This window comes from Ambystoma mexicanum, chromosome 9 (genome assembly GCF_040938575.1).
Source record: "Ambystoma mexicanum isolate Mex_15411 chromosome 9, UKY_AmexF1_1, whole genome shotgun sequence".
NCBI lineage: Eukaryota > Metazoa > Chordata > Amphibia > Caudata > Ambystomatidae > Ambystoma > Ambystoma mexicanum.
The window spans coordinates 261,589,712-261,606,559 of NC_090931.1; the positions used below are offsets into that span (position 1 = coordinate 261,589,712).

The window sequence follows — 16,848 nt, forward strand, 5'->3', positions numbered from 1 at the left end:
GTTTAAAGATGAGATGCAGATCTCGGCTCTATATTTCCTGAAATGCTTCAATGCAGTGACAACAGCAAACATGGCACTAGCATCCTGGTCTAATGCCAAGATAGTTCCTGTATATTAAAAAGGTGGTTGAGACCAGCTGGGTAACTACATATTCATATCCTTGCTTGATTCTGCAGGAAAATTATTTGCGAAAAGTAATTTTGGGCCATCTTAAAACTTGGGTCGCCTCGTGGAACATTGACCATCGGAAAGCAGGCTTTAGGGAGGGATCGAAACTAATGTTCGATAAATACATGGAAATAAGGAAATCAACCATATATGCAGCAGTCGTAAATTTACTTACTGCATTTGGTACGGTCCCACATGTTAAGCTCAGGGAAACCCTACGGGAGAGTTATCTGCCATTTACTGCTTTATGAAAAAAACAGTGTTAACATGGGGATGCTGGGTGACGCTACACATCCTATACAGGTGCAAACGGGAGTATGCCAGGGGTGTGTGTTAGCCCCAACCCTCTTTTTATTGTACATTATTGGTTTAATAGGTAGACGCCTGAACAGCCCAACAGGTGCCCCCGTCATAGCTGGGGTTTTACTATTTGCGGACCATGCTATCTTCATTTCAGGTCTGAAAATTCAAATTAATGTTTTTGAAGAATTATGTAAAGACCTGGGCTTGTCTACAAACACAGACAAGACTAAAACCGTCACCTTTACTAAGAAAAGGAAAAAACCCAAATGTAAAATAGCTGTTGATGACTGTTAGCAAAGAGTGCACCAATGTGTAATTTTCCTTCCATTTGTGGACCCCCCCAAACATTTTGCTTTTGTCTGGCTAGCCTATCCTGACTTTTGCCAGTGGAGCAAAACCTTCAGCTGCGCTCCCCTGGGCTTTTGCTCACTTGTAATGGGCAAACGGACACGTCCTTCAGACTGTCAGTTCTGGGAAACTGTTTCCCTTAGTCTTCGACTATGTTGCCATTTCTTGATAACTTTTTAACAGTGCACAATGTTCCTTCCAGTACAGTGTGCTGAGGTCCTTTTTGTTTTATGGCCCTAGACACCTTCAAAGGAATTTTTGGTGATTGTTCGAGTGTGCCTTGGACAAACTGGTGGCAGCAGTTACTTTTTTAATAAGTGTTTTACTTTTTACTGAATCACATCTTGTTTACCGTGTTTGGTTCAGGTCTGTGGCCAGGTCTGAAATTGGCTGAGCCACAAAGTCTTTTGTTCTGTCCCATGGCCATTTTGTCCCCTGCCTTCACCCAGATCGAGTTACCCAGGTTTTCCTTATTTGGGCATGCAGCCTCCCGCAAAAAACAATCTCTTTCACAGGCTTCTGCATGTCACGTGTGTGTGCCCAGAAAGCGGGCTAGGACTGTCTGGTCCAATCCTCACTACTGGTGCCAGGATGTCTGGAGTGCCTGAATGACTGGGACCACCATGGACCGTGATTGGTCCATGACTGGTATGCCTGCATGAGAGCAGATCTTTGATTGGACATCCTCGATAAGACAAGGGGCTCTGCATCCATTCCAGGTCGATCACCCGAGTTGTCTCCGAACTACAGAAGGAACCAAGTATCCTGCAATGAAGAAACACTTGTGGAACCGCCAGTGACGCTTTGGAAGGTTTGGCATCTTGGACCCTTTGCTGTCCTGTCGGACCCATGTTTTCTTCATCGATCAAGAAGGCCTGCCACGGTGCTTCGTCCCCTTTGGAGTAGTGAGAACAACTACTCTCTGTGCCCCCTGCTTACCTACCGAACGAGCCCCTACCTCAGGGTATCCCGCAGAATTGCTGCTGTCTCGAGTTGAGACCTGAGACTTGGGACCTCGCTTGCTTGTGGACCCGTGCCCTCTCCCGCCAAATATCGCAGGCCTACCTCCTGTGGGTCCCGAATTAGGAGAGTGCATAACACTGCTCACATCTGTGAATCCCGCGTAACTACCTGTTGGTGACGGTTGCTGTAGGTGTCTTGCTGATCTGCTCTCCTGTGCCCTGGAGCCAGCTGCACCAGCATTTACTGTCCCGCTCGGATAACCGTTCTATCCCGTAGCCGCTTAGAGCCGAAGCACCGCAAAACTGTTGGACTCGAACCTTCTAGCGACCTCGACTAAACTGGCAAAGTTCGGTCCAGACTGTGCCGAGGGTCGGTGAGTACTTGCATCCCTTACCGGTGGCCCCCTGGCACAACCGATCTCTTTTACGCACAAATATCCCTTAAAAGTTATTTGCTTTTGGCTGGGTTAGCCTGCGCTCCCTAGCTATTCTCACCCTTTGAAAACTGCTTTGCCGCCAAGGGCAGATCATACTCAATTAGTGGGAACCAATTCTTCATCGCCTCAAGTTTTTTCCTGACTTGCTCCAGCTCTCCCAAGAAGACCAGCTTTTTGTTCTTTCCTGCGCAATCGTGCATTTTTACGCACAACTGTAATGTTGAGCACAAGGCTCCCCACTTCTTAAGGCTGGACTCAAAAGTTGGGGAACGATTATCTAATGCGCCTAGTGTGTTAACGCACCCTTACCGTTACAGGTTGTGGCTGTGTTTTACTCATTTGTCGCATTAGGAAACTTATTGTATATATGTTATATAGTAGAGTATATTGTGTGGTAACTGTTTTGATATAACTAAAGTTTACTTGTGTCTATTGGTCCGGCCGACAATAAATGTATAGATCACAAACACTTGTCTGAGTGTATGTGTATTTGTGGTTTGTTACTGTTTGTGCTCATTGTGGGCTTCCGATCACTCTCACCCCACCTGAGACTTGGTCTTGACCGCCTGCTTAGCTACCTAGATTGGTCTGGCTTGTCCAGAAGGTTCCCCTGTTTCACTAAACCGAGGGTGGCCTCCTAAACTTCTGCCGACCAGGTCAGAGTTTTGAAATCCATCTTAAATAATAACAAGATCCTAGAGCATGTTCACTACTATAATTACCTTTTGGTTTTAGATTTGTTGCCTCATGTACCTGGGACCAGCAACTTGCAAGAGCGGAAAATACACTCTTGCGACATAGTGGGGCCATTACTAAATATTCTTTCACTAATGGAGATGGATCAGTTAGACCGCTCTTGCTGCTGTATAAGGCTCAAGCTAGACAAGCTGCTATATATGGTGCTGTATTTTGGTGTGATTCAAATTGTTATACGGCTGAGAATGGATTTTTAAAGACCAACTTGTGGCTCCTAGCTGGGACATCCACAGTCTTAATCCATGAGCAAACCGGTTTAACTAACATTGGGGATGTGGTGGCCCTTATGCCAGTTCTCCATTAGATTAGACTGTGGGGGTAGTGAGGATCACCTCAAGATTAAAGATGCTGTTATTGAAATTTTGGGTCAATGTGGGGGTTTATCCGTGAAGTGGTTCCCACATGTCAAAACCTGGTTACGGGTCCTAGGATACTACAATCTATGGTATTCTTCAGCTGTCATTGAATCTAGTGATAAGCGGAGAGTTCCAGCCAGCTACTGGCAGAAAATTGAAATGGAGATTCAGAGTAGCGCTCAGTAATCCTCTGCCTTGAGAATATACTGGGAACACAAGCGTTGTAGAGGCTATTAAACTTATCTGGACAGCATGCAACTGATGTTATTAGTCGTTGTACATAAAATTCAGGTTATGTTTTTTTTTTTTTACTAGTGGCTGCATTATGCAATGCCTGGAACCTTAATGTAACAAATGCCCATATTGCTTGGAAGGGATTGAATCTGTAGATCATTTTCTTCCTGCTTGCCCTCTGTATTTATCATACAGAAGGAGTTACCTGAAACCGAGATTTCGAGAGTTTGATATCAGGACAACTAGTGAAGCCATGTTTCTTTGTACAAAATCTGATAATGTTCCAAACGTTTTTGCTCTATCCAAATATATTTTTAGAGTATGGTTGAAAAGGTCTGCATATTTAACTGACCTTGTTTAAAGATTGTTTTCCCACCAGTGAATAGATGAGTTTAGAGGAAACTTGCTGGTTCTGATACCAACTGGTCTTTGAGACACGAAGTGTGTCATCTAGCTGGTTTTCGCATGGCTACTGGGGTGGGCTTCTGTAGAGTTTTTTTTTCCCTACATTTTGACTGTTGAACCTGTATTGTTCTTGGCTGATTTTACTATACTGTATACTGTGCTATGCTGACTTTTGTATCGCACTGCTGAAATAAAGTTTATCTGATTTTATTTTAGGTGTGTAGGCAATGAGCTGGGAATTTGCCTTTTGCCTGTTAAATGCCTCCTTTTGGCTGACTGCTGACCCAAAAGAATCTGTGCACTTCTTACAACTTTTAAACACACTCTTCAGAGTTCTGATTTTGAAAGACTCATTTTTTTTAGATTGATTTTCTGTTTAACTTACACTAACTGGCCGTATTACTAAGTATAAAATAACAATATTGAGGTTAGACCCTCTCTTTAGATGGCTTTTAAATAGAAAAAAAAATTGCGCTATACCTGAGTTTTTAACTTTACATTTTTTATTTACAATCGCACCTTCTGTCTTGAAACCTTTTCCTCATTGAGTTTGTATAATTGTACCTTCTGTATTCTGTATTAAATCCGCTTCCTAGTTTATTGCTATCAAGGAAACTACAAAGAAATAGACCAACCAGCATCCTAGGCTAAAGACCACATGCCTGTAATTTTATGTCACTTCCCAAAGAATGCCTTTTGTAATAGAAGCACTCTTATACTCTGTCTTGCCTGAATGTCTGCCTGAGTCTGTAGGACCAGGCAGTGCATCATCTAAATGGTTTCAAGGTAGCTGCTTGTCTTACGATAAAGTTGTGTCTGCTTTGTATGAATGTTCTAATTCAAGGTAAGGATTCTTCAACCCCTTGTGTTGCATACAAAATTATGATATACTGGGGTAAACTTGTGTAGAAGGTTGGTGTTCTTTGTTTTGGATTTGGACTTCTTGCCTGCTACGACCATTTACACATCTGTTGTAACATGAGTGTTGGCGGTGCCACACTTGGATGGAACTGTGAATGTTAGCAAACATGGACACTCAAATCTAGGTCTAGTCTCCCCTTTGTCTATTGTATGGTGAAACATGATGTATTAGGATACCCAGGCCTCTCTCCCGCTCTGCAGGACTCTCGAATCTAGGTGTGACCTCAGTCTGGTGTTTGTGAAGACCCACCTATTGTAGAACTGAGACCTTTCTCCCACTCTACAGAACTCTCATATCTAGGTATAGCCTCTCATATCTTTGTCTGATATATGTCGAAATGTAATCTATGAAACCTAGTCCTCTTCACAACTTTGCAGAACATTGAAATCTAGGTGTGGCCTACTTCTTTGTTTTTTTTTATTATTGTATGGTGAAACATTGTGTATTATGAGATCTAGGCCTCTCCCACCACTCAGGATTCTCAAAATTCAGGGTTAGTTATGTGGTAGTACTGTGAATGTATTGTCTTCTTTGCAGTTAGGAAACTGCTGGAAATTGTAAGTGTTGCCTTGACTCACACTTAGAAATTGTTAGAAATTATTGGCATTGCGTTGAACCAAACCTGGAGAGTGCCCACTGTGACCTTACTGTGAATTTACTAGTCTGCGTCGCCTGCCCGTGCCGTTCTCCTAGAACTGATCTTGTTACAATTAACTCAAATCTAGAGGTGCACGCTATGATGATACTGTGATTTATTTACACGCTTAAGAATTGTTCTTGCAAGATTGATTCACATCTAGAAAACTACTTTAACTCACATCTTGAAAGTACCTCCTGACATAGCACTGTGACTCACTTGCATGCGCTGCACAATTAGAATTGCTCTCGCTCGACTCATGACTAGAAAGTGCCGGCCAAGATTGTTGTGTAATATAGTTGCCTATGATTTAGATCTTAACTCAACCCAAACTATCCCCTCCCACATCACTATGCTTACTCTCTTCTATACACCATCACTCAATTAGAGTGCAGTATACCCCTCGATAAATTCGGCATAGCTGCTCACATACGAACATCAACACATAAACACCTCATTCATCTAATAAAACGCAGCTATATCCCATGACAAACCGACCTAGCTGCACACATCATAATCGTCCTACAGGCCCTACGCAGCCAGAACCCAGTCTTGGTGTCCACCCGCCATCATTCAATTTAGAACAGTACAGAATGCATGAAATGAGTGAATGATTTGATGGCCTTGGGCAGCACTGCTTTGAGACCTGAAGGTGATTCTCTAGTTTGGGCTTTGTTTAATCTAGTCACATACTGTACTCCCATCCCTCATGCGGAGAATACTCATAAATTGAAAATCAACATATTTACTGTTATTAATGCATTTGACTCTATATACACTATATACACTATATATATATATATATATATATATATATATATATATATATATATATATATATATATATTTTTTTTTTTTTTAAACATGTAGGTTGAAGTATACCTCTTCGGTGCTTTCTCAACCATCGTGGGTGATGTATATACATCATGAAAGTGTCCCCTACAATGTACATGTATAGCGGCCAATTTATTTTTAACCGACATGTGCACCACATGTGGCTATGTTGCGTTAAGTAGAAATTGGGCCAATTGTTTTGCATTAACGTTGACTGGGCACCCTGTTAATTGGAGGCGTTCGACTCATTTGACCGTCCAGCTTTCAATTGTGCATTGGTGCTGATATCATTGGCGATGCCACTGTGCAAGTGAGGAATCCTTGGACTCCCTTTTCACTCCAGATTCCTCACTGATGTTCCCAAGTGAGTGTCGGACAACCAAAGGATGGAAGCTGTGATAATCGGGTGTTGCAGGTGTGAGAAACCAGGGTGTATTCTCCTATGTAGACCCTGAGAATCCTCTATTCAGTGGAGGGCCATCACTTTTGGATCCTAAACCTGGGGGCGGACAAGCAAGGGAGGATCTCCTGGGTGAGGCCAGGGTTGCCCTTGGGAGAATACCATAGGAGAGACGCAGTATTCTAATGGGACAATGCTGGAGTCTAGTCTTTCTTGAGTCTGACTCTCTCCCACAGGAGCAAGGCTGCCTGTAGACTCAATCCTCAATAGCCGATGCATCCTGTGCTGTGGTCCGATTTAGTCTTCTAGCCTCTCCACTTCAGAAGCACATTGCTCTTCAGGCTCCACCTTTATGCCCTGTAAAAGTGAGATACAATTGTTAATATCTCCAGTGTACCAGGGAGTACTATATACCTAGCTCAATAGTTTGTTCCTAAGAAGCACCATCTCAAAAGTTAATCTTGGATTCATACCATCAACGGTTCGAGCCAATGACACACCATAGCTACAGCAATGCCTTGTGGATCTTGGCAGAGCCCAGGTGAACTTTTTGACTACATGAGTGCATGGACCTGTATAATTGGAAGTCGGCAGGATACAGTCACAGGACATCTACTGTACCTTGGATATTTGGCGTCCTTTATAAAGGGGAACATAATTCACAAATAGGGCTGCAGTTATCACAGCTGTTTGGGAGGATTGACAAGATGGGATTAAGAAGACCCAGCCCAGTTCTCAATACCAAGCTGGTTCCCCCTTTCCTCCTTCTCCCTAATTCATCCCTCCCGACCCCTCTTTTCTTCCTCACGATTTTTCCAAGACTCAGCAACAGAAAATAAAGGAAAGAAAGTTGCGCATTACCTGGCTCAGCATGATTTATTTGCTGTCCAAGTGTGGCACATTATGTTTTTGCATGTCTCCAAAAGTATCTTCCAGCAGCTCTCTCCAGGTGTGTAACAGAGTGGGGATAACTGCACCCTGCCCTAACTCTTCAAACTATTATTACCCAAAGGAAGGAAGGAAAAGTGTACTGTGCATAGTGCACATAACTATTGTGCATAGTGCACAATTAATTGCATCTAGGATTCCTTTAGCATGACTTCTTGCCTGCCTATCTAGGAGGCCCTTTTCAACACACTGTTTTGTTACCTACTGGAAATGCTGTGGCTACTGGATTATCAATGGTTGTCTGTTTACAATAATGTTTACCTATTCCTCCCTTGGTGGTCTCCTCACAGACCTGGTGATCTTTGGGTTATGTGTATTTCAATACTAATAAATCACCTTACAGTCACTCCTATCTAGTTAATCAACATGTTCTCTGCCACCCATGATGTTAACAAGGAGAGTATTGAAAACCGACATAACGTTAGTGTTATCAGTGGGGTTGTTCCATTGTTCATGTTTATGACAAAATATTGGTTCCGTCATCATCTGAAACATAATGTCTTGCTACCTCACGAAGGGGCACACGCATTGGCGTATAGAAAAGAATCTGTGTTGTTTGACCGTGTAATTATGCGTGGCAAAATTGACTGCCAAACAACCCAAAATGTACCTAAACACCCACCCCCTTCCCTACTTATCTGTTGCACGCCGCTGCTTCCCCTGCGGCATCAGATCCGTCCCTCTGACGTGGGTTGGATCCAACGCTGCATGGCCACTTTTTTTTTTTTTTGGTCCCCCGCCTCCAATTTCGAGGAAGCCGGTTACACCCTGCAACCCTGAAGTCCAAAAATACCGAACATGTGGAGCGAAGAACACCCCTGCTCCACTTGTTTGGTATTTTTAAAAATCGATCGAATGGTACTGCCCGAAATTGGTCCAATTGTACCAGATCGATTATCGGTCAAAATGGGTAGTACCGAAAAGAATACAGTGGTGATTTCTGCACAGTACAAAAACATAACATAAAATGTACATAAGCATCACTATATGTAAAAGCTAAATACATTAAAATGCTTCTCCTGCATCCACATTTTTAGAACTAAAGTCATTGGGCCTCGTTACAAGTTTGGTGGTATCCTGCTGGTAAATTCGGCAGTATGTCACCAATCGAAATTACCGTTACCAGCACTTTGTCTGCCTGAATTACCAGCAGATTACAAGTGCTGGTAAGGGCAGTTGCTCCCAATTCCATGGAGTCCCATATGACTCCATGGGGGGGTTTGCCGTGACTACCGGATACCTGTGATACTGTCATTTTTTGCTGGTGGTGTGGCGGAATTACTTCCAGCTCCTGGCTGGAGGTAATTCCAGCCACCCCACCGGTGTCGCAATGTGCTTGTAAATGGAATTGCCGGCATGTTAATTCTGCACGGCAAAATTTTAATGAGGCCCTTTTTTAAAAAAAAATTTTATTTCACAATTAGTATCACTTAAACCTCTTCAGATGGAATAGTAGTTGGTTCGCACATAAAGAAAACTGTAGGTTTATAATGAATGAAATGTGAAACTTAATGTAAATGGCAAGTGGTGTAAGTGTGTGCTAAATCACCAATTTGTTTTTTTGTGCACTAGTTGATGTGGTTGCCGATGATGTGTTTTTCGAGGTAAATGGAGAAGAAAGCTTAGAGCTGAGTGATACTCCAGACCCAGAGGAAAGACGAGCGCGGGATTGCCATAGAACAGGTGAAGAGTTTGTTTTAAAATATGTGCTGTTCTGATTTAAAATACTTCTTGTATAACAAATCTGTTATATTCACATGCTGCTGTCTAGTGTTTGGTTGCAGACGTGTGCTAGTTTTTCTGATAAATAAGAGCGGGCATCAAGGGCCAATCTAATGCCCGGTATGACATCGACCAGCCTCCAACGAAACTGCTTGCAGTAACCACCATATTTAGATACAGGTTTTTTTCCTCCCTCTTTTTTTCCCAAAGAGACAAAGGAGGTCAAATAATACTTCATATCGAGCCATGTAAAGACCACGGATATCGACACACTTTCTTTTTGAGATACAAGACATGCTGGTGAGGTTTCGAAAGGGGATCCAGAATTCCATTACTTTGTTTCTAAACTCCCTTTGGCAGTGTGGACCAGGTGCATGTTTTGTCCAGTTGTAATCTTACACCCTTGGATTGATACACCAGACCCGGTCTTTCTTTTTTGACAGTATAGCTTGTCAACACTTTGTAAGCTGCTTGCAAGTGATTCACCTCAAAAATCATAAACATATATGGACAAACTGTATTAATTCTGGAAAATGCATTCTTCATCTATCGAAGATGATGCAGAGGCCAACTTCTTGGACGGAGAAATGGAACAGTCCGGTACTGTGGGTTGGGTGGAGGGGAGAGAGTACTGTGAAAAAACAAAGTTCATTGAGGCTCCTATAAGCTGCATAGAAGCAGTAGGTCTAGCCCAAAATGATGAGCAGCATATTCTGTACAGAGCATGACCATTTCCATGCCGACCAGTTTACACAAAAAGCTAGAGAGTATTAAAAGGTGATTGCCAAACGGAAGATGCAGGTCAGATGCAGTGATCTAAGGGACTGGACTCTTGATGTGCAATCTTCGGTAAACTTGTAGATAATTGACAGACCATCTGATTCGCTTTAAATTAAGGACAGTAATTAGATAGTTTAACTTCACTTTCTTAAAAACAATATTTTTGTTCTAACATCAATGTTCAGAGGACCAGTGTACTCTGCTTGAATCAGTCTTCCACCTTTTTTGTTTGTCATGGGCTTATTGATTCAGTAGGGGCTTGTGAGGCCCATGAATACTTTATTTGGTGGTTAGGTTAGCAGTTTTCTAATAAACATTGTCTTGGGGAGTTAAGCCTCCCCAACAATGTGTTCTGCATTTCTACAGACTTCACTGGAAGGCAGAGGAGGGAGGGAGGGGGGGAGGAAGCATGCCTTTTATTTCTCCCATGGTGCTGAAGATCTATGCCCCACACATTCACACATTGAAAGCCATCTCTGAAGCTTCACAAATGGTTTTCAGTGTGGGGGTACAGCTCCAGGTCTGGGGAGGCGTCACCGGGTATGCCGCAAACCTATGATGGTTCAGCATTTCAGAATAATCTTCATGATTGTCTATTCTTTGTGTTTCTGCAGCGCTATCTTTGCATAGACACTACAAATGAACTGATGCAAAGGTTTGAAAATATAACCACTGCAATTCCTCTCGGGTTCTACCATTCCTTTGATTTTAATCCTCCTGAACCAATACACTGAATTCCAGAAAGGGACTAGCCATTTGACACCTTCTTGGTCTAGTCTCTAGTGGGTGCGGGCCACCCTGAACTCGAAGGCTACTCCCGTCACAGAAATACAAACCGTCTCAGAAGAGTTTCTGCTTTGTTGGGCATCTGAAGTTGTGCAGCTTGATTTTAGACGTTACAAGTAAGGGACTCATGTGGGTATACTCCCTCCCATTCAGCGATATCGGTGATCAACACCAAAACAAGATTGATGAAAACATTTGAATCATTCATAATCCCTGGTTTCTCTGGGCTGCTTCCATTCCATTCCGTTGTCTTTAGGCTGTGTGCGCGCCATTACAAGAAGGAACCATCCATATGTATGCTTCCTTCACTAATGGGAACTGTCCAACCCCAACTTCTAATTCTGCAGAAATGCTGGTTCATTTCCCACAGTGCCTTGGGCTCAGGACAATTGGCAGATGAAGGAGAAAAATGTTGAAACTGTTCTGTTTGTTTTATGCATTGACTTTCAGGGGAATGTAAGTGATTGAAGAAAACTTCTTCCAAACTTAGGAGGGTTTTTTCACACTGCTACCTATGCTGAAGTACTGGGTGCTCTTGCCGCCAGATCTGTACCTTTCTGCGACCTGGGTATCAGAATGCATGAGCTTCAATTAAACAAAGATGTGTCTGAAGAGCCTTGCCCTGTTCACCACATCAAATGTAGAAGTAAGATACATAAATGCCAAATATATTTGGTATTTATAGAAGTAATAATATTGGGCCACTAATAGACTTAAAATAATAAGAGTTTGCTCTCTTATGCCCAATCCCAGGCAAAACCCTCCTTGTGATCCTGCTAATATTCCACAGGCGAACGCCCAATCTTTTAATCTGACACACAGCAATTTACCAAATGGCTTACTAATTATTTCCAACAGTTAAATTGGCAGATTTGATTCTGCAGTGTACAATCCCCCTTTTCACCCCATCAGCCCAAAAAGGAGGCCAAAGATCTACGTTTAACCAAAAAAGATGTACCAGGATAACCCCAGGACCAGGGCTTTTTTTGAGCCGCCTGTGTAATAATGGCTTTAAATACTTCCTCTAAACAATCAATTCTCATTTGGTTAACCTCAGGATTTGGATTAGAGGATAAAATTGCTGCTGCTCCGTTTTGGTCTGATGGTGGTCCTGCTTCCTTTTCCTTAGCAAAGATAGAGGGCCTAATTAGGCCAACATTTTAGAAACTTTAGAAGAGGCACTTTATGGGAAGCCAAATCTCAGCGTAAGGATACGCTGATTGTATGCACGCCTAGTCCAAATGCACAGACATCCTTTGAAAATAATGTTTAGTGTTGCTTGACTTGTAGTTGAACTTAACGAACAATGTCCTATTTTACAGTACATACTGTGTAGTTAATCATTTCATTGGTCTCCCTTGTTAGTGATATGCACCTTTTTATACCTGTACCCAACCCTGCAAATAGTAAAGTCTTACTGCCTTTTTGCATCAGTCAGTGAGAGTTGAGAACAACTTGGAGTGGACCTAAAGGCCTTCCACAACATTGGTGATATTAAAATCCTCCTAACTTGTACCACACCCTAAGGGGACACTAAGCTGTGCAGCAACTGCACTCTCAAACAAGGGTGCAGTGCTGTAAAGTCTTTTCTATGACAGCTTTGCACTAAACTGCAGTCAGTTGCTTTGGGGTAGACAAGTCGGGTTTTCTTTTTTTCTGCTTCACCTTCCAGCGTAGGATCCCAAAAACAGTGGAGTCCCACAATCTAATCAGCAATTAGTAATTCATTCAACCTAGCAATACACCCATTACTCCCTGTCCAACACATGTAATGTTACATCCAGTACTACTCATCCCTGCCAAACATTTATTTTCTGCAATGTATTGTACAGTCTATCATAAAATGTTCAGACCACGGTCTACCAAATTCAGACAACCCAAACTGAGGCAGTAAATTGCAATGCAAATGCCACGGAATTGAAAGTAGTTTTCAGGAAAAGGGGGAAGAGAAAGACTTGGTTGACTAGAGATTTAACACCATGCACCGAAATCACAGAACTCTTCTGAAATGGGAGGTGGCTCACTGCATAGCAACCCTAATTCCTCATTTGTTATATCAGTGGTAGTGTTGCACAGGATATCACGTGGCTGGAAATGGTAGCAGGAACAATTAAGTGTGGGGATGAGAGTCTGGCATGCACTTTGTAGAAAGTAATACAGAACAGTGGCTGGCCATTTTCTCGATCTCCTGCATCCCCTTGGTTCATGCCCAACGTTACATTGCAGACAGAAGACTGGGTACGCGGTTTATTGCCTTCAATAGAATGACAGACATTTGAGTCCCACACAGCCGTGGATGTCGCATGAAGAGCATAAGCTCCAGTTGAAAACGATCCCATTTGATTGGTACCTTGGTAGGGCATGTTTACAGTTCCTTGAAGTTACTCATTCTATGCAGGTGACGGGTGCATATGTTTTTTCAAGGAAACGTAAAGTGAGAAGTGCGTTCTTGCAGCACAGCCGCAACTGTTTTCTCCTATTTCACAGCCTGCTCGGGTCCTCAAAAATGGTACTCCACTGCTCTGTGCTGCCCACTCTCGAGCTGGTTGACCAACAGGAGTGCTGTTGTTTCCTAGCACAAAGCACACTTCACAGAGCATTATTCACCATGTCATCCAGTGGAGGCACCTCCCCTGACACTAGTGGACACTAGGATTTGCTTCAAGACCGATGTTGCTTCAAGTTCCCATGCATTTCAACATCTTGGATTCCTGTCACCTATGTTCATGCTGGTCAGATGGATGAGGGATTTTGATGTTCTGATTGCTGCCTTGGGCTTCCAAGATGAAACTTGAAAGCCAGGTTTTCTCATGCAGAACGTGAGCCGAGATGTCCCCAAAATAGAGTTTGAAATGGCCAATTCAAACACATTTATGGCAAACTCAAAATAGCCCTGAACGGTGCATGTTGTATTCCACTTGCAGCATAAGGGTGGAGTGATGGACAACTTTGTCAAGGGCCTGAAAGCCATTCTGAACCCCAGTGGCTTTCACAGATACCACCAGTGAAGAAGCATTTATATCCCAAGTGAATACTGGTTGTGAATTGTCATTGTGGCATAAATTGCCACAAAATGAACTGTGTCTTTGCTTACAGATCAGTTAGTGAAAGCCTATGTCGATAGCATACAGGCACCTTATGCATGGTTTTGGGCAGCCCTCGAGGCAAAATATCTCAAGGAGGGCTTTCAATTTGTTCAAGTCTACCCTCAGGAAGTTGAGTTCTCTCCATGGAGACTGTTTGGTAAGATTTTCATATTTGTGATAAATCTTCTTGACCTGTGTCAAACCCAGATATTTTTATTTGGACTTGGTGATTATTTTCCCGTGTCCCTAGGTGAAGGGAAATCTTTTTTCCCCCCCCTCACCTAGTCTTTTACTCTTTTTATTGGTGACCTTTTTATGTCTCCATAGTGTTTGGGTGGAGTTAGTTTCCTCAAACATTTGAGCTTCGGCTGAGTTGCCACTTTGGGCTTCCCTATTAATTTTTCTTTAATGTACTGGGGTGAACTACTGTTGCTGAGGAGTAAAGAGGAATTTTCATCCCCCTTTACATTTTATATAGTAAGCCAGCACACCCTACGTTATGTGGAGTGCTGGGGGATACATGTATCCCCTTGCTTACTTAACTGTAGCACTTCTGTTGCAATAGCGAGTTTACTTGAATGGCTGGTGGCAGTGGTATTCCTTAGTGACTTTTTAGTCTTATTACTTGCAGGCTGTTAAATCATTTTGCTAAAATGGTGGGCTCCTTTTTTTTGCCATTTCTTGTTTGCTTGTAATTTCTGAGGTCTTCTTCTGCCATTCTAGGTGGGAACTACCGAAGTGGAAGTGTTGTCTTTGAAGGGAATCCTTTGTCTTCCACGCCCAGGCTCGAGTGTCTGAGAAGACGGGCAGCGAGAGAGGAGTCCAAAACTCTGCATCCCTTTGTCTATCACCTTGCCTGAAAAGAACCAAGTCTCAATGGTGTGGACTGGCTGTCCTGATGGACAGCCAGACCGCCCCTTTCTGTAAACTGCAGGGAGAGATTGTGCTGTAGTTCCTGAAAAATAATCCGAACCTGGAAGCTGCTGACCAAGTCGACCACTGCAGCTGAATCCGAAGAGGAAGATGAAGAAAATACGTCTGTAGTGATTTCCAGCAACGGGAGTGCTGTGTAACAGAAGCCTGATGCGAGCACTCCTAATTGATCTGGGGGTCCCGAATGCAACCACTCCTATCTGGAGGCTAGTGAGATCCACTAGTCTGAAGAAGACCTGCATACTCCTATGTCCCGTCCCCTTTCCTCCATACTTATGGGACATCTCTCCGTCCTGTGGGACGGGACCGGAGCACTTTGTAAAAAGCATCCAAAAAATGTGTCCTTCCTCTCTTACTTGCGCGGGGCCCGGCACGCGGCCGTAACCCCGCCCACCTTGGCTCTGCCCCATGCATCGGACACCAGGCCTTTTCTCCGCTCGTTCGGGACTGGACACACTTGCATCCTCGTAAGATTTTCTTCCCTTTTTTCCTCTCTAGCTCTCGCTAGCGATCGTGTGCTAGTCTGTCTGTCGTTCAAACTAGACTTTCCAGATTGTTCATCGTGTCACCGACGCTTCGCGAGGGCGGGTCCCCATCCTCTTTGTTTAGAGTGTTTGGGTCTGGATCACCGTTGGGATTCCTGTTTTTACCTTTCGGTTCGGGCACTTCAACGTCGGATGGAGCGGTGGAAGGAGGTGTTCCGACAAACTCCTCCTTCGCATTTTCAGGCGTTCATCGACGAAAAGAAGAAACGCCCGGTAAGTTCTTTACCCTTCAGAGCACCCCGGCCGGAGGATACCTTTCCAGGTTCCTCCCGGGCCGGGAGGAGCGTTGATCGCTCTGTCACCGGGGATTGCCCTGAGGTGCCAGTTGGGCCTAATAATTGTACCAGAGTTTTCTCCGAGGGTCCCCATAAGGGGCCTGTGGATACCGGAGCACGCTCCGAGGCCCCTCCTGTGGGGGCTGTTTGTAGACCCAGTTCTACTGAGTCGTGGGGTATCGGAGCTCGCTCTGAGGCCTCTCTTTCGGCTTCCCTCAAGAATAAGACCGGGGTGCACCCCAAGGCCTTGGTTGGGCTTGGTGTCACTGAAAGGATGTTCGAGGCCCTCGCGGATAAGGCTGTTACCGGACCTGGGTCCGAGGTCCCTCGTACAGAGACTAAAGCTACTAACATGTCCGAGAGGCCTGACAAGGCCTTATCGGTGAAGGCTGTCACCGTTCCCGCTCTTGCGGCGACACCAGATCTGTTGAGGGGGCAAAGAAGGAAAGTTCTTCTTTTACCGACAGTGCCGAGGTCCTTCCTGGGAAGGCTAATTTGGCAGTTGGTATGTCGCAGAAACATTCCAGGCCTCATAGTACCGGCTCTGCCAAGGTTCCTTATGTTAAGGCTAAAGTTAATACCCCTGATCCATCGACTGGGACCCCTGCCTCACTTCCTCACATGCCGCAGTTCCCCTCGGGCGATGACAAAATGGCGCCCGTTCCCGCCCTGACCGCGGCGGCCATTTTGGGTGCTACCCCTATAACTACGCCATCAGCCTCAGGTGTAGGGCTTGGTTTTGTCGGTGAACATAAAGTTCCTTGTGCGCATCCTTATCGGCCAGTTTATGATTAGAACGCCCGGATGCCCCTTCCGCACAATGTTTTGTTGCCTGCGGGGTCAGCACCTTTGATTTATGTGGATACGTTGGTGGAGGGGCCGGTGTGGCACCCTTCCCCGTTACGTCCCTGGAATTATCCTCCTCATGAGAGGCCTCCTCAGGTTCCAAAGCAGTCCCCAGAGGACGCCTTTTTCAGTAAATTTCAAACGCTCATGCGTACCGACCCCATG

General features: G+C 44.1%; 1 protein-coding gene across 1 annotated transcript in view; it reads left to right on the forward strand.

Moving 5' to 3' along the window:
• The window catches only part of LOC138487941 (RB-associated KRAB zinc finger protein-like), a 219,711-nt gene that overhangs the window by 103,541 nt on the left and 99,322 nt on the right, over positions 1-16,848 (forward strand). Inside the window, exon 4 of the mRNA XM_069614586.1 lies at positions 9,283-9,393. Coding sequence (XP_069470687.1) covers positions 9,283-9,393 — 111 coding nt within the window. The remainder of the gene's footprint in view (positions 1-9,282; positions 9,394-16,848) is intronic.